General features: G+C 41.6%; 1 protein-coding gene across 1 annotated transcript; it reads left to right on the top strand.

Moving 5' to 3' along the window:
• Window positions 1-5,006: 5,006 nt before the first annotated feature.
• On the top strand, window positions 5,007-21,092 carry ZRSR2 (zinc finger CCCH-type, RNA binding motif and serine/arginine rich 2; the record flags this gene model as incomplete). Its single annotated transcript, XM_079549058.1, has 11 exons — window positions 5,007-5,058; window positions 6,868-6,947; window positions 7,075-7,168; window positions 7,445-7,553; window positions 7,893-7,979; window positions 10,493-10,531; window positions 12,119-12,234; window positions 17,114-17,327; window positions 19,624-19,679; window positions 19,861-19,970; window positions 20,611-21,092. Exons 1-11 carry the CDS (start codon window positions 5,012-5,014, stop codon window positions 21,090-21,092), a joined length of 1,434 nt encoding a protein of 477 aa, XP_079405184.1. The 5' UTR covers window positions 5,007-5,011.
• Window positions 21,093-21,429: the final 337 nt, after the last annotated feature.

Genomic DNA, 21,429 nt, shown 5'->3' on the forward strand with positions numbered 1-21,429 from the left:
AAGTGATGTACTCATTTTTAATGATGGCTCAAATTAACCTGCAACAAATGGAGACCACTAAAAAAACATACAGATGCAGGAAAGACTACCAGTTTTCTGTAGAATTTGTAAGCTAAAAAGACTGTGAGCATTATCAGCCTCATGCTAAATTCATTGCTTCAATAAAGAGTGTTTGAACTCCACTGTACCTCTGGGGGACATATTGCGGTACATTGGAAAATGGGGGAAAAGCAAAGCACTGTTTTCCCACAAGCAAATGAAAATGATTGCAGTTGGGATGCGTCGTCACCTCTCTGGAAATCGGTCCTTATGAACACATGAAGCCAGTGTCAAAGTACACAGTGGGCACAAAGCGCTCAGCAGGAACAGCCTTGGAGCGTACAGCTGGATTCCCTGGCCATGGCTGCTGACTTCCATCCAGGATGGTGGATTTCACTGATTTATCACACTGGCACATAGCAAGACTGATGATTTTCCTGGTGGCTAGGGGAGGGACCAGGGGAAGGAGCAATGTGATAAACACCTCAGCTCAGAGCTCATACAGATGTGTTCTGCAATTGGTATGGATGTGAGTAGCAACCTCGATGTGTGCCAAAGGCACCCAACTGGCTGCCCACTTTATTAATACTGTCATAAAAAGCACTGTCACTTTTCAGATCGAGAGTATATTAGCACAATATAGAAGATGTACATTTTGCCACCTTGTTTTCATTAACAAACCTACATGCATGCATAACTTTCGGCCAAACCTCTTTTCATCCATTTTGGCTGGAAATGTAGCACTATTTGACAATGCCTGAATTTGCCACTGGTTGATCAGTAAGACATCAATTTGCTTCAACAAATGACAATCTACATACTTACAGAGTATGTTTTCAATTCAAAATGTTGACGTTCTTGATTTTTAATAGCTTCTCTTTTAAAATAACTTTGTTTTTCCCAACTACTATTGAGCCACAGGTGACAGCCATGGAGAATCATAGAATCATTAGTGTTGGAAAAGGCCACTAAGACCATCTAGTCCAACAACCATACCCACTAACCACATCCAGCAGTGCCACATCCACACAGATCTTGAACACCTCCAGGGACAGTGACTCCACCAAATCCCTGGGCAGCCTCATCCAATACCTCACTACACTTTCTGAGAAGAAATCTTTTCCTAATATCCAACCTCACCTGGCACAACTTAAATTACTTATAGAATCCTATGCATAATCATCAATTTAAAAATATCATTGAATTACTGCAAAGAACTATTTCTCTTCTTGTACTCAACAAATTTGTATGCTGAGTGAAAATAGCAGTATATTTTTTTTCAGTGCTTCTGACCTCCAGAAGTTCATCTATAATCTGTATGTGTATACTTAACAACATACTGCAATTCGGATTCCTAAACAAATTAAGAAAGGACTGAGACTCAAAGACCATCTCATTTGGTAAAACAAAACCCTTCCATCCTCTCAGTCTTATTAGCAATGTATTTTTCTTTCAATGTCTTCAAAATGGAAAAATCCCAGGAAAGTAAAATATTGATAGCCATCATATAAGTTAATTAACAGCTATGGCCAAACTTACCCTCAGTTTTCAAATTTGACAAATTAACAGTTTTAAACTCTGAGGAAGTTAATCTTTAGTCTTAAATAGTTGTGTTCAACTCTTATGAGGAAAGAGTCAATGTGCTACTGTCAGCATTAGTCACTCATGGAAATCTACCTAGAGAAATGTAGGTCCGGTTGTACAAGAACTTTGCAGTTCCTTGAGTGCAATGCTTCTGAAGATTTCAGAAGCTGGTGAGATGCTCATCTATAAGAATGTCAGCAGCATCGAAAAGATCAGTGTTGGCTTTTTAGGTGCAGCTTAAGTCTTAAAATGGGAGGTTTTTTTAACTTTGGGGGGAATTTGGTGTGGTATGGAGCCCATAATCACTGTTAGCATTGTAGTATTGGAAAAGTAGTTTACAGTATTTTACAGTGTTTACACAGTTTTTATCAGTGCTCACAGAAGTAGACAGTGTCTAGAAAACTTTCATCCCTTGAGAATGAAATGTAGCCATTAGCTAGCAGGCGTGGGAAGTATTTGCTCTCTAGATTTTTCATATATTACCTTCAAGCAGGCACTTTGCAGTGAAAAGCACTGAGGATCACCCACAGTAGGGCTAGCACTGGGAATAAGCAACTTCCAGTGCAGTGGGGAAGGATGGAAAGGCTGACAGATCTGGGAATGTTCAGCCTGGAGAAGACTGAAGGGGGACCTTATCAATGCTTATATATCTGAAGGGAATGTGGTATTCAATTTGAGGTGGTATGAGAAATGTTTCTCCACTGCATGAAGTATAATCAGTGTACTTCATATCTACCTTCTCACAATGGAGCACATATACACACAAAAATGATCAGAGATGGAACACCTTCCCCATAAGCCCAGGTTGAGAGAGCTGGGGCTGTGCAGCCTGAAGAAGAGAAGGCTCTGGGGAGACCTGAGAGCAGCCTTTCAGTGTCTAAGGGGGGACTAAGAAGGAAGGGGACAGACTCTTCAGAAGGATCTGTTGTGACAGAACAGGGGGCAGTGGTTCCAAACTAAAAGAGGGGAGATTTAGATTGGGCATAAAAAAGTTTTTTTACAATAAGGGTGGTGAGGCACTGGCACAGGTTGCCCAGAGAGGTGGTGGAAGCCCCGTCCCTGCAGACACTCAAGGTCAGGCTGTATGGGGCTCTGAGCACTCTGATGGAGCTGTAGGTGTCCCTGTTCACTGCAGGGGAGTTGGACTAGATGGCCTTTTAATGTCCCTTCTAATTTAAAAGATTCTATTATCATCTGATGTAGGCACATTTTTCTTTGGGAAACATGGAAGAGTGAGTTCTGCGAACATTCTTTTTCACAAAAATAAACCATATGTGAAGAGGTGTCTGTTCTACAACCCCAGTATAAGGGCTAACAATTACTGGCCAGAAATCTGTATTATTTTGGACACATAAATGGATCTAGCTAACCTGGAACGGTAGTATTTGTATCTTTCTGACAAAAAAACTTTCACTGCACTGGGTCAATAAAGTTGCATGGAACTCTGCACCTGTTTTTGAATAGCAAGCAGTTGCTACATCTGTAAATTCAGGAGAATAAACAAAATGGACACAAAATGAAATTATTGGGATTACAGCTTTTTTCCAGAATCATTATGAAGGTCAGTTATGGAAGATGCTTTTTGCCTTGCCTTATAAAGAGATTATCCTTTTCACTATTCAAACACAAAACCTTAAGACAACTATTTCCCCAAGTATACTGGGAAAATGCCATAATGAAATGTATGATACTACTGAAAGAAATGACTGAACTTCTCAATATTGAGTTAGAGACGGTTTAAAGAAAAGTTGTTATCGTACTTGCTCTACTAAAAGGATGAAGAAGAGTTGTAGTTGTAAGTCCTAAAGAAAATATCATTTTTTAAAATAATTGTTTTCTCAAAACATTCATGGATGTGTATGGTTCATCAGTTCTAAAATGCACAATACTGCCATCTTCTGTATCTAAAGCTGCAAATTATGTATTGTTTTACATGTAGATTCTGCACAAGTAAACAGTAAAAGTAATAGCACTGTCAACTCCATTTTAAAAGGCAATCTACAACCAACATGGTGAAGTACCCACTAGAACGGTCATCATCTGAATATTCCTTGATCAATGGGTAAAAAGAGCTGCTGACTATAGCAGTCACAATATCTTTGAGCTTCAGAATAAATAATAAGATACTCATTATGCCATTAATGAAGAGAACAATTAGTCTGCACTGGCAGGCTTCACCATCAGCAGCTTGGATTGTCCATGCAATATACTAGCACTAGAATATACAAAGAAAGTTCCTGTACTGTGGTTTATGACAATAATTTAGGTATTAATCAACAATATACGTTATTAATGGTCATGCAAAACATGAACAAATAAAATCTATAAACTTCTTGTGTCTGAATGCCGCAATGTCATGTCTGTCACCAAAAAACTGATTACAGATAACCTGAACATTTTGGCACATCATATCTGTGACTCTGTGCATTATAATTGATATTTGGGTCCAGGAGCAGAGAGGATGCTGCAAAGCAGCTCACAAGTTACAAGGACCAGACTAGAGTGGAAGGGATTACATGTGATGGGCAGGGGAGGGTCAAGCTGGACATCAGGATAAGGTTCTTCACCAGAGTATGGTTGGGCCCTGAAACGGGCCCCCCAGGGCAGTGGGCATGGACCCAAGCCACCAAACCAAGGTGTTCCAGAGCATCTGGACAGTGCTCTCAGACACATGGCCTGATTTTTGGGTGGTCCTGTCTGGAGCCAGGAGCTGGACTCATCAATCCTCATGGAATATTCTCAGGATATTCTGCGATTTTATAATTCCGTGATATGTGTTTATATTAAAGATGGATAGAGCCGCTCAGCGCTAATAGCAAGAAGGCGTCAGTGGTGCCAGTTACTTTCATTAGTACACTTGTCTGGTGTGTCCCAGCCTCACTGGACATCTGACTTCACTCAGCTCTTCAACACAGTTGCACCATGGCAGACTATCAGCCAGAAGACACGCTGAAAGCTCACCTGGTGGCAGGCATTGCACAACTGTATTTCACATCTACGTCACAGCGTAACCAGAGCAAGGCACACGTTACAATCCATAATCCAGGCAGTTACTGCAGCTGTAGACTATCAGCACGACCCGCTGTGTGGGCAGGCAGTCCAGCCGTGAAGCACAACGAGCACCGCTTCACTCAGCAGGGCTAAGAAAACTATGAGAGGGACTCAGGGGACTCAATCAATCTCCTTTCCTTTAAAGCCCTTTTGTAAACCGAAATGCAAAGCACCGCTTTTCAAGGCACTCCGCCATACGCTAACAACGAGCTCCACCTCCGTCCACAACTGCCACTAATGGGCACCTGGCGCGCACCAACCACAGCCGCTCGAGTACCGGAAGGGATTTTGCGCCCTTCCGTCGCGGGGTCACGTGACATCCCGTCGGTAACGCAAGATGGCGGCGCCCATGTTGCTGCCCGAGTCCCCTCTGGGGAAGCTGAGGTGAGGACGGGGTTGAGGCCCGCGCCGGGCCTCCCCATCTCATCTAGGAAGAAGGGGAAGAGCCTTGGGATGCCTATGGAGGGCCGAGGCCCAATTCCAGAAGAGGCCGCCCGGCTGCGCGGTAGGCCGGGTCGGGGCCGCCTCGCGGCCGGGCCTGGGAGTGGCGCAGCTACGTGCCGCCATGGCCGCCCCGCCGCCGCCGGTGCCGCGAGCTAGGGGTGAACCGGCGGCTCTGTCCATGAGGGGGACGGGGGAGGGGGTGCCGCCGGGCTGGGGTGAGGCCGCAATGGGGAGTGTGGGGTGACAGATGATGTCTAGGCCGCTGTCTGTATCCCGCCCGCCCGTTCGCCGGGTAAGGGAGGTACCAGGCGGGGGACTCGGGTCCGGCAAGTGCCTGAGCTGGGTGTGTGTTGGGGCGGCCTTGTCTGGCAGTGCCTCTTAGCCTAAGTGGTTTCTCTTGTCGCACTCGGTGGCGTACTTGCAAACTTGGCTGCAGCTGTGCATTAGCAGCATTGAGAGTTGCTCTTTCCTATAATTCTTGGGCATCAGCAGCTGCTGAGACAGCCTGAAAGCTGGGCAGTGGGGGTGTTTTTGTGTCAGTCTTAGGCATCTGTTTAAGAGTGGGAGAATTCCCCTTGGTGGTGGGTATTACAGAAGATACTGGGCTTGTGGGAGTCAAAGGAGAAGGCTGAGCATGTAGTGAGGCATCTGTCAGGCACTCAGCTTCCTGGGTAACCATCACAGTGCTATGAGTGGCATGCAGTGTTGTGCAGGTACTGAAGTTGCAAATAACCATGAACAGAAGGGCGAGTTTTTGATTCTGAGTTACATATCTAGATTAAAAAAAAAAAAAAAAAAAAAAATCACTCTGAAAAAAATTGCTCTGAAATGGCAGGCCTCTGGTCTGCTGTCACTATTTGTCATGGCAGTGGGAAGAGTTGAAGATCATCCTTCCTGCTGCGAACTGACTAGAAAGAATGGAGCTAGAAAGAAAAAAGGACAGAGAAGGGGTGGTATGAGAAGATTTTTAGTTATGTGAAGTGATATTGAGCATAATGAGAACAAGGTGCTGCTTCCTGGCAGCCACACAGAGCTGTCATGCAAACTGACACGCTAAGCATGAGTGTAGCTAAGATCCTGTAGTGGAAAAGAGAGATTGAGAACTGTATGGCCAGGCTGGATGGAGCTCTGAGCAACCTGGTTTAGAGGGAGCTGTCCCTGCCTGTAGCAAGGGGGTTGGAACTACATGATTTTGAAGGTCCCTTTCAACTCCAATCATTCTATAATTCTGTGATCTCTAGTAACTGTTGTGTGTGCTTGTGGTATCTATGCATTAAAACTGCTGTTTGTAGAGGAAATATAGGCAGAAGGGCAAAGATGTGGAATTTCATACCAAGTAAAGAGAACAAAAACCTAACATTTGCCGGAAGGCATGCCAGAGCTGCCAAGTAGGATATGCTTTTTTTTTTTGCTTTTTTTTTTCCTGCCAGATCTTATCTGGTGGCCAAGGTTCAGTATCTAGGGGAGCTTTCATGGGGCTGATGATGATGAGCACTGCAGAGCTCAAGGAGAAGATCCTCTGTGTTGGGTCCAAGTCCAAGCACTGTCATTATTGCTGGCAACATGCAGCTCTAAAAGCACAGTTGCAGATTTTATTGCCGTGTCAGATATCCCTGTAGTGTTGTGTTTCATATAAATATGTTTATTTTGCAATTGTGGGGTTTTATGCTGATGATGTAGTTGAATGCATATATGATACTAAAACTTCTTTGCTAGGCTGTGGTAGCATTAATAATTTCTCATCTTCAGCCATCAGAAATACAGAGCCATTCTGAAGAAAGAAAAGCGGAAAAAAAAGCGGCAGGCACTTGCCAAACTGAGAGACTCGGGTAAGTGCAAAGAATTTTGGATTTCCAGGTGATTTTTTTTTTTAACAAAGATATGAATTTGCATGCATCTGGTTACTGCAGTGTCCACTTGCTAGGATGCTTTTTTTCTTTTCATTTCTTTTCTCAGAAGCTACAGAAAAAGATGAATCGGTGTCTGAGGAGGAGGACGAGGAGCTCGAAGAAGAAGATGAGGAAGAGGAAAAAAAACTTGAGGCAGAAAGGTAAAAAAGCTAGAAACCAGCACATGTCGAATACATGTTCATGCTTTGAAAAGTATTAATATATTCTGTGTATAAAATAGAATCTTCAGTCTATATTCCATGTTTCACAGGAGTTCTTTGGAGTGTGAATGATTGCTATAGAATTTTTAATTTTAAGGAATGTTAGATAAACTGTAGATAATGCTAAGCTAACAAATTTAGTTATATGCGCAATGACTGCATCTGTTATGGGTAATCATTAAAATTTGCCTGAGAGGTATATGGTTTCATTGGTAGACAAAAACTACATGAACAGTGGTTGCTGAGGGAAGAAAAGGCTCAAGAAGAGTTCAAGCTTAAGAAAGAAAAAGAAGAGGCTGCAAGAAAACGTCAAGAGGAAGAAGAGGTGATATATCAACTTAGTGTTATAGTTATATCTGGTAATAAGGAAGACTTATAATAACTTTGTTTAATATCTTCTGCTGTAGTGTACCAAGTTCTGTTGATGTTGATATGTCTAAAAATGTAAGCTCCTTTCTTCATTTAATTCTAGAAGAGCAAAATTAAAAAGACACTAAAATACTCATGTAATGGGTTTTTATTAAGAGATGTGGTGTCTTATGACTGAATGATAATGGTCAGGGAGTTAAAATACAGCATGATTGTTTTGAATTTGATTCTAGTGATTATAAAGTATTTATTTGTTTCCTTGAGTAACTTTTTTTTTTTTTTTTTTATCATAAAGAGAAAGATCAAAGAAGAATGGGAAGAGCAGCAAAGAAAAGAGAGAGAAGTGGCACAGCAGAAGCAACAGGAGAAGAGAGAAAGAGAGGTGATTCCTGGCAGTGGGAGGATAAGCATACTACATATCCTCTTGCATTATCTGATGCACCAATCTATGCATGTTGAAAAAGGATTTTATTCTAACTATAAGTGCATGAATCTGTTAATTATTTCTCTTTGTTTTAAGTTGCTAAAATGATACTTCACCATTGAAGAAGATCTAGTAACTCCATTTACCTAGAAGGGTAACTGATTCTAATGCATTTCTATGTACTTTTTTTACACCAGTTAAACACAGAGGCACACAGTGCATACCAGTTTCTGGTATTTGCTTGGCTTTTTACATTTTACAGTAAAGATAGTCCTTATTTAATGTCCCAGCTAAACATAGTGGTGAAGAAAATTCCCAGTGAGGATATAGAGTTATATTTCTGCTGTTCCTTAACAGAGTCCTTAATCTAAAGATACATTACAGCTCTTCTTTACCTGACTCATCCAACAGGACGTATCTTTTTTTTTCAGAGTACCTTAAATGGGCAAAAAAACTATGCTAAACATGCTAGTAATTTATAACATTTCTTTTAAGCATCTATTTTTAAGTGTTAGAAATTGAATAATTTGGATGTAAGATGCCCTGAACACAAATTAAAAAAAAATGAGGACTGACCTATCGCCAGTAAAGGGCAATTGCAGCTGTGACATATCAGCTTTTCCACGTTAGGAAAAGATTCAAGTTCAGCACTACTGCTGGAAGGTATCTTGATGCTGTGTTTCGTAACTCCAGCTGGGCAATAGACATGAGCAAATGGTATTGTCTCCTGCATTTAATAGTTGATTGCTTCACTGGTTACGTAACGTAGCCATGATGAAGGAAAAAGAACAGCAGTTGTATTTATGTATTAAAGGGCTGACAATAGCAGGACTAGGGGAAATGGATCCAAGTTGAAGGAGGGAAGATTTAGGTTGGACGTTAGGGGGAAGTTCTTTACAAGGAGAGTGGTTAGGCCCTGGAACGGGCTGCCCAGGGAGGTTGTGGATGCCCCATCCTTGGACGTGTTCAAGGCCAGGTTGGACGGGGTCCTGGGCAACCTGGTCTAAATGTATATGTTTGGTGGCCCTGCTAGGCAGGGGGGTTGGAGCTACATGATCCTTGAGGTCCCTTCCAACCCGGGTGATTCTGTGATTCTGTGATTCTGTGATTCCCATCTGTCTTCTTCTTGTGTTTCATGTCCTTTCCTTTCCTTGCAGAGTAAGGAGAGAAAATGATGATCTCATCCTTTATTGAAGGTTGAGATATAGTTCTCTTAGTACTGTGTCATGGTATCAGCAGGGTTTTTTGTGTTCCCTTTTCTTGTGGCTAAGTTTGCTTAGTCCTGTTGGTTTCCTGAACTAGCTGGAAACTGTTTTTTTCTTTTTTCTTTTTTTTTTCTTTTTTCTTTTTTTTTTCTTTTTTTTTTTTTTTTCTTTTTTTTTAATAATTGTTCTTTCTGGATTACTGTTTTACTGGTCTAGTGAGCTGTGTTGGCTCAAAGAAGGCGCTGACAGTCGCTCACTGTGGGTGAGTGTTCAGCAGGGAGTGGAGCCACACATTTTGGCAGTGCAAAGTTAGTGCACTGATTTGGCCTCTCTCTTCAGACAGGAGTTTATTCAGATTTTGACTTACTGACCGATAGAAAAGATGGCATTTTTTGCTCCTTAGGATGGGAAAATAGTTTTTGGGTTTGCTTTTTTTTAATGTTGAATTACATTTTTTCCTAACTTTCTGTTCCTCTTTTTTAGTTTATTGCTTTATTCTGCCTAATGAGCCTGCTTTGGCAGGGGGACTGGACTAGATGATCTCTAGAGGTCCCTTCCAGCCCCTACAATTCTGTGATTTTTGTGATGTTCCAAATTAGAACAACACCAGTATATTTTTCTTGTATTGGTTATGTCTCAATGTCCTTATATTTAAACTTCCTAGAATAATTTGTAAGGACTAATTTCTAGTTTGTCTTGGAACGTGACTGTTACTTTGCTTAGCCCAGTTAGAGGAAAAGGAAAGAATATTCTCATTGTTTTACTCTATTTAAAAGACTAGATACAGCAAAGCTTAACAGGTTTCTGAATTTAACACTTAACAGTTGCAGAGTTGAGTTTAACAAGGGCTTACTAAACAACATGCTTTTCTGTGCTGCCTGGAATACTCTAAGTCAAAAAGCTTAGTGCAAATAAATGATCATGAATTCAACTGTAACTAAATTTAGTCCTAGACGAAAAGATGAATTTGACTGTTCAGTAGTTCAGTTACAGTTTCGATAAAGAAAATGAAAATTTTGAAGCTGTCTAGTATTTGGATTAGAAAATCCTCTACATGAAAGTTTAGTCTGATGTGTCGTTTAACGGCTTTGTAACGTGTGAATTCCTACAAAGCAAAAATAAAACTTATGGTTTTCAAGCAAGCCCCATCAAACATTTCACTGTGGATAATCGTGGGGTATTGTAAATTAGGTTCTTAACTGAAGAAACCAGATGTTTTGCGTGTCCATGGGATTTTCACTAGTCCTGTGTTTGCACCATTTATAGGCGGCTGTGCAGAAGATGCTGGATCAAGCTGAAAGCCAGGTATGCTCCATCTTTTTCAAAAAAGAACTAAAAATAATTTCACTGCTATCTAGCCTTTGCCTCGTAGCGTGTTGTCCATCTGCTGTCAAGAACCTAATGGCTAATAAATTTATTATGTAGTGGTTTGCATAAGCTGTAAACAATTCTTTACTGGATGGAATATAATTAAGTGTATTTCTGACTGGTTGATCGCAGTGCAGTTGTGCATGCTTATTCTTGTTCAGGGGATGTGAGTCAAGAATGAATCTGGAAATAGTGATGTGTGCTCTATTTTTAAGAAACAGCAACAACAGAAACTAGTAACAGTGTACTTGTGGATTACATTTCTAAACAAAGCTGTCAGTCCTTTCAAGCTGTGAGACAAATTTGGTTTTTGAGCAGATGGTCGACTCTAAATAAACCATTCAGCAGCATAGGAAAGCACAGATCCTGAAGGAAAAAAAACAGTCTGGGGAGAACCTGACTGCTGGGATTCCTGGAATAGTGTGCATCTCACATTGGCATGTTGTAGTAAGGGAAATTAAGTCTTCATTTGAACCTTAGAGGGTACGAATTTGGTCTTTCCTATTTCCTTAGAAGATAACCTGACTTTTTATGCCTGTATATATAGGATATACTATTCACTACTTTTGAACAGTCATATTCTGCTTAAAATTCTGCATAAATCTGAAATTTAAGTTTTAACATGGTGTTACCCATTGAGTGTGATTACCACTTACTGCTTTGGAGTAGAATTCAGTTCTGAATTGCATTTAAATGGTTCTTTAGGTTGGCAATCTGACTCTTTATTTTGGAATATGAGTAGAAAAATGCTATGAGCTATTATCTGCCCAGCACTTCAGATATGTTAACAGCCATTTCTGCAAGTGAATAGACAGAAATGTATGTTAGAATCGTTGCATGGTATCAGTCAGTTCAGAGTTCTGCTACTTCCGTGCAGTTGAAGTGATGGTGCTGTTTTGTTGAGAAGAAATTACGGCTGAGAGTCATGAGTAGAACTGGGGGCAGGGTCAAATCTTGCTTGTAAATGAACAGTTTTCAGTTGATCTAAAATGACAACTTTGGCTAGTTGGCTTCACGGATCTTTTGGCTAAGAAAATGAAAATTCATTTCTTAAAATGTGCTTTATTGATAGTCATCTCATGCCTGTAAATTGGTTATCCCAATCTGAATTTCGAAAATCTTAATTTGATCGCCTGAGATGAGCAGTATGGAGGCTTTTAGTTCCAGTACTGTGAATTTAATTGTTTTTAATTCTAGCCTATGACAGGTTACTTTTATATTAGCATTTCCTAACTACATAAAAAGTGACAGTTATAAAATTACTGAGCTTTGAGCTGTTGCAAAGATAGACAAGTAAGTAGTCCTATATTTTTATCTGCCAGATGTAAAAAGGGCTGCTCAGTGTATATTGGCATGAAGTAGCAAACAGGCTTAGCTGAGTGGGAAGAGCCTCTCAAAAAACTCGTTATTCTTGTGACCGAGGAGCAAATTATTACTGCAATTCTTTGTGTTATAAAATCTTAAGAAACTTTGTTTAGCAGAAGAAAGCATTTCATAATTTTGTTTCAATGCTTTTTTTCACAGTTGGAGAATGGTGTGACCTGGCATAACCCAGAGCCCCCGGAGAACATAGGAACAGAGAAGGATAGAGCAAATTGCCCATTCTATATCAAAACAGGTTCCTGCCGATTTGGAGACAGGTAATCAATTGAATATTACCAGCACATAAATTTTTTGAGAGGTGAAGGGCAGGCAGCTTCATTAGCTCATGCGCAAACTGAAAAAAATCTTGATCTTGCTTTATAAAGGATGCCTTTTCTGTGAGGCAGTTGTCTCCAGGGTGAACACGTTCCATGTCAAACAAGGGATTGCCTCAGCGGTTGAGGGAGAACCCCTGTCAGGGAGCAGCTGCTGGGGGCCATTAATCTTCCTCTGGTGGCAGTGCTCTGATGTGGTGGGGGTGGGGCCGGGAGCAGTGCGGTCACCCCCTGGGGATACAAAAGGGGTGACCACCTTAAAAAGTACAACCAAGGACTCAAGTCATGACTGGTGCCACTAAAAAAGGCCAAGGAGAGGCATCTTTTCTGAAGGGACACTAAGGCATCCATCTGCCACCTGGATAACCTCTCTACAGGGGTTTGCTGCTTGCTGGGAGCCACATCTGGGACATCAGGAAAAAAAATAACAGTCCTTCATGGGTTGCATGAGGCTGTGATCAGGAAATTAAAAAATATCAAAGAAGACTTTATGTTCCCTTGGGGAGATGTTGAAGGGATCAGGAGTGCAGGTGGTATTCTCCTCAGTCCTGCCAGCTGGAGAATGGGATCTGGGAGAAGGAGGAGAACAGGTCAGTTGAACGATTGGCTGCATGAGTGACATCGCTTTGAAGGCTGTGGGTTCCGTGACCTTGGATGCACCTATAACAGACCACAAATGTTGACATGGGACAGAACACAGCTGACAAGGAGGGGCAAGAATATACCTGATAACAATCTGGCTGGGCTCATCGCCAGGGCTTTAAGCTAGAGCTGCTATGGGAGTGGGGGAAGCAGCAGGGGAAAACCTCAAATTTGTCCCAGATGTTTGTGTGAGGAGTCCTCTAGAAAGTTAATGTGTTCGAAAGCCCAGCTGAAGTGCCTTGATACCAGTGCATGCAGCATGAGAAATAAGCAGCAGGAGTTGGAAAACAGGGTGCAATTTGAAAGCTATGATCTTATCGCTATCACAGAAATGTGGTGGAATGGCTCACATAACTGGAATAGTATGATTCAGGGCTGCAAGCTTTTTAAAAGGGATAGATAAGGCAGGAGGGGTGGGGGAGATGCTTTGTATATTTAAAAAGTAGATAGACTGCAAGGAGCTCCCTCTGAGTAACAGAGGACAGGTTAAGAGCCTGTGGGTTAAGATTAGAAATGGGACTAATAAAGGACAGTTGGAGGTCAGGGTCTACTATACGCCACCTGATCTAGAGGAGCCTGCTGAGGAGGCCTTCTTGCTTCAGCTGAAAGAAGTGTCACACTCATAGACTCTCATCCTGATAGGGGATTTCAGTCATCTGGATATCTGCTAGGAAAACAACACGGTGAGCTGCAAGTAATCTGGGAGACTCCTGCAGTCCATCAGCGATAACTTTCCAGTTCACTTACTGGAAAGACCAACCAGGGGTGAAGTGTTGCTGGACCTTGATCACGCTAATGTGGAGATTGTTAAAGATATTAAGATTGGGGGCAGCCTGGGCTGCATTGACCATGCCCTTGTTGAATTCATGATCTCAAGGAACATAGATCTGGCAAAGAGTGCAGTCAGGAGCCTGAATTTGAAGAGTGCGAACTTCAGGCTATTTAAGGAATTTTAGGATTAGATCCTCCATAAAACTTCCTAGCAACAAAGGAGTGCAGCAAAGCTGGTTACTTTTTAAGGATGCCTTTCAGAGCGTGCAAGAGCTCTCTATTCCCAAGTACAGGAAATGAGGCAGAGGAAGCAAGAAACAACCATGGCTCGACAAGGACGTGGTGGACAAACTGAGGGGAAAGAAGGGCAAGTACAGACAGTAGAAACAAGGATATGTCACCTGGGAAGAATACAGGGATGCTATCCAGACATATAAAGATAGGATTAGGAAAGCCGAGGCACAGATGGAACTGAATGTGGCAAACAATATTTAAAGCAAGAAAGAATTTTATAGGTGCATTAAAAATACGCCAAAAAGAGTATTCCTCTGATAAATAAGAAAGGAGGATTGGCTACAGCAGATACGGAGAGAGATGAGGTAATCAGTAGGTTGTTAGTTTAGGTTTTCACTAGCAACAAGGATTCTCATATTTCTTGCATCCCTGAATCTCACTTCATGAACCTCTTGTTGGGAACTAGGGGAGCAAACTGCCCTGTTTCCCCCACCCCTCCCTCTCCGTGCTCATCTCATGAGACTGAATGTGTACAACTGTATGGAACTGGATGACCTGCATCCCATAGTCCAAAGGGTGCTGGCTGATGTGGTTGCTGAGTTGCTCTCCATCATATTTGAAAAGTCACGGCTGTCAGTCAAAGTCACCGGTGACTGGAAAAAGGGAACCATCAGTCCCATTTATAAGAAGAGGAGGAAGGAGGACCTAGGGAACTACAGGCTGTTGAGCTTCACCTTTGTGCCTGGGAAGATCATGGAACAGATCCTCCTGGAAGACACGTTAAGGCACATGAGGGATGAACAGGTGATTCAAGACAGCCAGCATGGCTTCACCAAGTTGTGCCTGACCAATCTGGTGGCCTTCTATGATTGATTAGTGTCATTGGTAGAGAAAGGGAAGGTAACTGATGTCATCTACTTGGACTTGTGCAAGACCTTTGATGTGGTCTTCTACCACATCCTTATATCTAAATTATAGATATGTGAATTCAAAAAGTGGACTATTTGGTGGATAAGGAATTGGTTGAAAGGTCGCAGAGTTGTGGTCAATGGCTCTATGTCCAGGTGGAGGTCAGTGATGAGTGGTGTCCCTCGGGCATCTGTCTTGGGACTGGTACTCTTTAACATCTTCATCAATAATGTAGATGATGGGATCAATAGCACCCTCACCAAGATTGCTGATGATGCCAAGCTGGGCAGTACAGTTGGTATAGCAGGAGGAAGAGATGCCATCCAGAAGGACTTTGATACACTTGCAAGGTGGGCCCATGTGAACCTAATGAGGTTCAACAAAGTGAAGTGCAAGGTTTTGCACCTGGGTCAGGGTAATCCCAGGCATGTATACAGACTGGGAGAAGAACTTGAAGGATAAGAGAAGGAGAAGGACATATGGTAGATGCAAAATTTAATATGAGCCGGTAGAGTGCACTTGCAGCCCAGAAGGCCAACAGTATCCTGGGCTGTATCAGAAGAGGGGTGGCCAGCAGGGAGAGGAAGGTGATTGTTCCCCTCTGCTCTGCCCTTTTGAGTCCCTTTCTGGAGTACTGTGTCCAGGTCTGGTACTCCCATCACATAAAAGATGTGGAGCTTTTGGATAGGGTCAGAGAAGGCCATGAAGATGACTGACTGAAGGAGCTGAACTTATTCAGTCTGGAGAAAAGAAGGCCACGGGGAGATCTCATTATGGCCTTCTAGTATTTAAGGATAGATTATAAACAGGAAGGAAGTACACTTTTTACACAGGTAGATAGTGATAGGACACGGAAGAATGGTTTTAAACTGAAGGAGAAAAGATTTGCATTAGATCTCAGAGGGAAGTTTTATGAGAGGGTGGTGAGGTGATGGAATATGTTGCCCAGAGAGGTTTTGGTTGCCTCATCCCTGGAGGTGTTCAAGGCCAGGTTGGTTGAGACCCTGGGCTAGCCTGATCTAGTACTTGATCTAGCAGTTGGGAACTCTGACTGTGGCAAGGGGGTTGGAACTTGATGATCTCTTCCAACCCAAGTCATTTTATGATTTTATGATAAATTACTTCTATTTATTTGGATGTGTTTCTGTTATTCATGATGGTACTAGGCAGAACCGTTGCCTGGCTGGAATTGATATTACAGAACATTGCTGATGATACATTCTGGTTCTGTTGATTGAAGTGACTTCTACCTTAGCTCTGGCAAATGCACAAATATATTTGGGCAGGATACATTTGATTTCTTCTTTTAGCGCAGGCCTGGCATGTCAGATGTTGTTTTTCATCTTGATTAGTTTACATATGCTGCATCTTTGAAAAATAAAATAAAAATTCTCTTCCAGAATTCTCTTCTTTGTGTACTGTTAAATCTGTGCTAATTTCATTCTTGGTTCCTGTATATTGCTGTGGGTGCTTTGTATTGGAAATGCAGTAAAAGGCAAGAACAGACAAGGACAACAAAATGATCAGAAACGAAGAACAGCTTTGGTAGGAGGAATGGTTAACCTAGACACTTCACTTTCAAAGCAATGATGGAAGAAGGCTATAGTAAATGGACATTTTGGTTGAACATGAGCCAGCAGGGTTTCAATTGCTGGTTTCAAGACCTGGTCTCTTCCCCTAGTTTGTCTGTTGCTTTGCCACTGCTAGATATGAGAGTAGACTGATCTTGACAGTCGTTCTGATCATGTCATGAAAAGGAGAAGTGTGTTCTCCTAGTCTGTGAAGTGTTTGAAACAGTAATCATAAAGCACACTGAAGTAACATGGAGGCTACCATCCATGATCTCAGCGAATCTAAAGGTTTGTGGGGGAGAACTGCATTTCAGCATGTGAGGAAGGTAGCCTGAAGATGATGCACAGTAAGGGAGATCCGGTACTTATGTGGCTGCCAAGATGCAAATATAAGATAGGGCTTGTTTATAATAAGCTTTTTAAGTGGAAAAAGTCAGTCTCATGCAACTCTGAGTCTAGACATACTTTTGTTTCATCACCCCTCTCTCCATAATCTCCTCTTCCCTGTTTGTTGAGAACATCACCAGAAAAAGTCCTTCCTCCTAAAGATTTGTTTTAATACTTGAAATATGTTGATCTTCTGTTAGTGAGTTTTTTTTGTAGTAACTTTTTCAAAATGGCGAGTGTTTGAAGTTTCAAGTGCTTCTTCTGCCGAAAGCGAAAATACTTTTTCTTCCTTCTCTACAATTTTCCAGGTGTTCCCGCAAGCATAACTATCCAACATCCAGTAAGACACTGCTTGTCCGAGGGATGTTCATTACTTTTGGCATGGAGCAGTGTCGAAGGGATGACTACGACACCGACGCAAGTCTCGAGTACAGTGACGAGGAGACCTACCAGCAGTTCCTAGAGTTCTATGAGGACGTGCTCCCTGAGTTTCAGAATGTGGGAAAGGTTGTTCAATTCAAGGTATGCATATGAGTGTAACAACTTGTAAATTCTGAACGTATACCACGTCAGTTGTGTTTTACTAGACTTTAGAGAATTCAGTGCAGTATAGTCTAGGTAAATCCCATGTACTTCAGAGAACTATACTGTGTCTACTTCAACTGTGCATCTCTCATGACACCTGTAAACTCAGTGCTTCTGCAGAGCATTCTGGGTGAATCTTCTCTCCCATTCTCTTGAATTGTTACAAAAGCTTGTGCTTTTATACTGCCAGATATTCATACAGAATAAGAGTCTGTGTAACTCTCAATCCCTTCCCTTCTTAGCCTGTGATAAGCCCAGAGGGCCCATGGATTAAGACTGTTACACGATGTAAAGATGTTTGGGCTGCTATTGCCACTTACTGTCACTGTGCCACTTAGAACTGTGCCAAAGGTATGATGATAATGAAATACATTATCAAATAGGAGTATACACCCAAGCAGTGTCATTGTAGATCTGATGTGATAAAACAAACTCAACAATGAACTGAAAAGGTAGTATGTACTTCAGCAGCAGGAATTAATTTGAACTGGCTGTCTTGTAAAGATGCTATTTAAGTGGTGTTGAGGTTTGTCATCTACTTTTAGTTTCTGCATCTGGTTTCCTGATCTATATTTTTTTCCTTATAAAGATTATGATTTCTAGTGAGAAAAAATGAGGAACCTGCAAATATAGACCTCCTGATGAATGATGCCTTGTTGTACTAAAATGTACAGATTGGATGGTGGAATCTCCTTTTAACAGAACTTACAGAAGTATCCCTTTCTGCTTGCCATTGCCAAGTGATTTTCTGTAGTGACCAGGAGGCAAGAAGTGCCTTTTCTCTTTTTGTTTCCCTGTATTGACAACTGCCTCAGGACAGAGATTGTACTAGCATCTCAAGCAAGAGGAAAGTTAATTAAAATCAGTGAATTCTCAGTGACCTTTATAAGAAAGAAACCTTCACTTATTTGAGAATGAGAATCCTCCCCCACATTCTCATGCCTTGACTCAGGGGATATTAGCAAGCAGTGCTCCCTATTGGAAGATGGGATGCAGGTTCTCAATGGAGAATGTGTTGAAACAGTCTTACCATCAAAACTCACATCCTTAAGGTAATATCTTGGTTGTGTTACATGCAGCTATTTGCTAAGTTGCATGTACTTTGGTCCCTGTGGCTAATAGTGAGTTAATAGCTTCTGCTTTAGGGTTTCTTAGCTTTTGAAGCAATTCTGCAACTCTAATTTGATTTTTCAGAGGTGTTCTTGTTTTATTAGAGATGCTTAGGAATTAGGTGTCAACTGCTAGGATCTTAACTGTGATTTTGTTGAGTGTCTGCTACCATTTAGACTCATGTTACGCACATCCCTCTTTCAACTGATTTCCATTTCCAACGTGGCCTAAGGTTTTATTCTTACTGTTCTTTCTGGGAAACTAGTCCAGAATGTGGCAGGTCTTGACAAGACACGCTTCTCTTTACCCACCCAAACATGCCTGTTGTGATGTCGTTCTTGTTCTTGCACTGACCTTGTTATTTATCTTGAATAGGATGACTGTTTATGCTGTAATATTTAATTATATAGCTGCTTGCTGTTATCTCTGAAGCCCTTTTCTAATCCAGCACACATGCACATTATTCTTTCAGGGTCAGTCAGGTACAGTGATGGAAGAAGCTACTTGTTTCACTTGGAGCAGATGCTGGAAGAGGCCTGGAGGCAAAAGAGGCTGGCAAACTGGGTTCTTGCCTGACTGGGGCCACTTGTCCCAGAATCCTGAGAGACCAGTAACAGGCTTTCGGGAAGTCAAATTGCATATTTTTGAATGCTAAATTATGATGAAAAATTGTGTTTCAGAAATGTGAAAGTGAGTGACTTCAACTTTTACAACTCATCTCACTCTCAGAGAGGTTGTGAAGGTAGATTGATCTAAAGATTCTTTTACCCCGTGTTTCCTTACAGAGGTACTATTGGTTGTTTTCAGAGCAGTATTTGGCTGTTGCAGAGTAGTGCTGACCCAGACTTCAGTGCAAGACAACTGAGTACAAGCTGCCTTGTAGACTGGAACAGAGGCCACAGTATCAGTCAGAGCAAAATGCTGGAAACATACAAAAATAAAGCAGAAGACCTTTTTGTTTTCTAAACCTTGTATTTGACTAAAACTGTGTTCAGAAGAAAATAGTGTGCGAGTTCACGCTGATGTGCCGTGATAAATCAGAATGGCTGCCAATTCAACGTGTGTGAGTTGCTGTATAGCATGAGCCTTCCGTTGCCCTAATGTAATGTTTCCATCTCCTTAGGTCAGCTGCAACTACGAGCCTCACCTACGAGGAAATGTGTACGTTCAGTACCAGACGTGAGTATTCAGTCTTACCAATTTGCACAACTGCAAAGTCCAGTAATGAAAACGGTGTCATCCAAATGATTTATTCTCATACTGTAATGACATCCTAAAACTGGGCAATAACCTCCGAAACGATCCTACAGCGATAATGCTGCATGTTTGGTTATGTTGGGTATTTTTTTCCTTTTTAAAGGGAAAAGGACTGTCAGGCAGCTCTTGCTCTATTCAGTGGCCGATGGTACGCAGGCCGGCAGCTTCATTGTGAATTTTGTCCTGTGACAAGATGGAAGACTGCTATTTGCGGTGAGTTGCATAAACACTCAGGAAATAGATTGTGTGTTACTGAAATAGTTTGTGTAGAAGTGAAAAAGAGGAAGTTAAGTGATTGCTTTGATTCTCTCAGTGCTTCAGTTCACGTTCATTTCTATTTCAAAGACAAATGTGCTTATTTGCTTCTGTAGGTTTAGGAAGGAAAGGGAATACCTCTGCCATATATATGATATATGCATTCATATCATCCTAGTAGATTTGCCATGGACTGGAAAATTTGGATCCCAGCTTTCACAATAATAATGATTATAAGGTGTAAGTGTAGAAAATAGCAATTTATCTCTTTCAAAAGCAACAGTAGTGTCTCAACCATCAACAGTTCTTAGCAGTTACTATTGCACTTGATTTCTTCACATGTACGTTCTTTGAAAGTTTAGGCTAATAAAAGTACTTTACAAAATTGTTTTATGCTAAAGAATAGCCATCTTAAACATGTTAAAAATTAATTCCAAGAGGAGTACATATAAAAGTAATCTTGGGTAGAATAGGTGTTCATATACATGTTTTTCTGTTCAAAGAAGCAGAATTCTGTTCAGTAAGTTTCTTTCTAGTAAGTGTATAATGCAGTTTTTAACAGGTCTGGTTCATAAAAAGCAACCCTAATCTGTTGCAGGCTTATTTGAAAGGCAGAAGTGTCCAAGAGGGAAACACTGCAACTTTCTTCATGTATTCAAAAATCCAAACAATGAGTTCTGGGAGGCCAATAGAGACATACGTGTTTCTCCAGAACGGACTAATCAGTTGTCTAAAAACTCTGAAAGGAGAAACAGATCGAGCCATCGTGATGACTATTACAGCCGGTCAAGGAGAAGGGGCAGCCCAAGCCCAGATCATTCTTACCGGAGAAATGGGGAATCTGAAAGAAAAAAGAATCGCCGCAAAAACAAGAGAAGGCGCCGATCTGGCAGGTCGAGAAGTCGAGAAAGGAGGAGGTCACGCAGCAGAGGGAGAAAGAGGAGAGGACGCAGTCGCAGCAGGAGTTACAGTCGAACACGGAGTCGGAGCAGAAGTCGGAGTTCCTCTCGATCCAGGAGTAGGGGCAAAAGGAGGTCAAGCAGCAGAGGAAGAAACAGTGAAACTCCCAAAACGAAGTGAGAAATAATTTTAGAAATTGCTAATTGATCAAATGTAGAGCTGACAAAGAAACGTTTCCAATAGGGCACCAGATACATTTGAGTCACAAATAAAGTGTTCTTGCACATTAAAACGTTCCTTCCTAATAAAGGACCCTAGTTTACTGTGTGCTAAGCTTCAGAAAATTAAAAGTCCTATATAAGGTGTAAATGTCAAGTACTCTAGCTACTCTGTCCCTCTGAACTACTGCAACATTTGGATGCATACTGAGTACAAAATAGAAAGAAGTAAAGCTTTTTTGGTATATGCTTATGCCTGTGTTATGTGTGTGTTAAGTGTTTACTGTCCCTGTAAGGAG

The sequence above is a fragment of the Tetrao urogallus genome (assembly GCF_951394365.1).
Source record: "Tetrao urogallus genome assembly, chromosome: 1".
NCBI classification, from domain to species: domain Eukaryota; kingdom Metazoa; phylum Chordata; class Aves; order Galliformes; family Phasianidae; genus Tetrao; species Tetrao urogallus.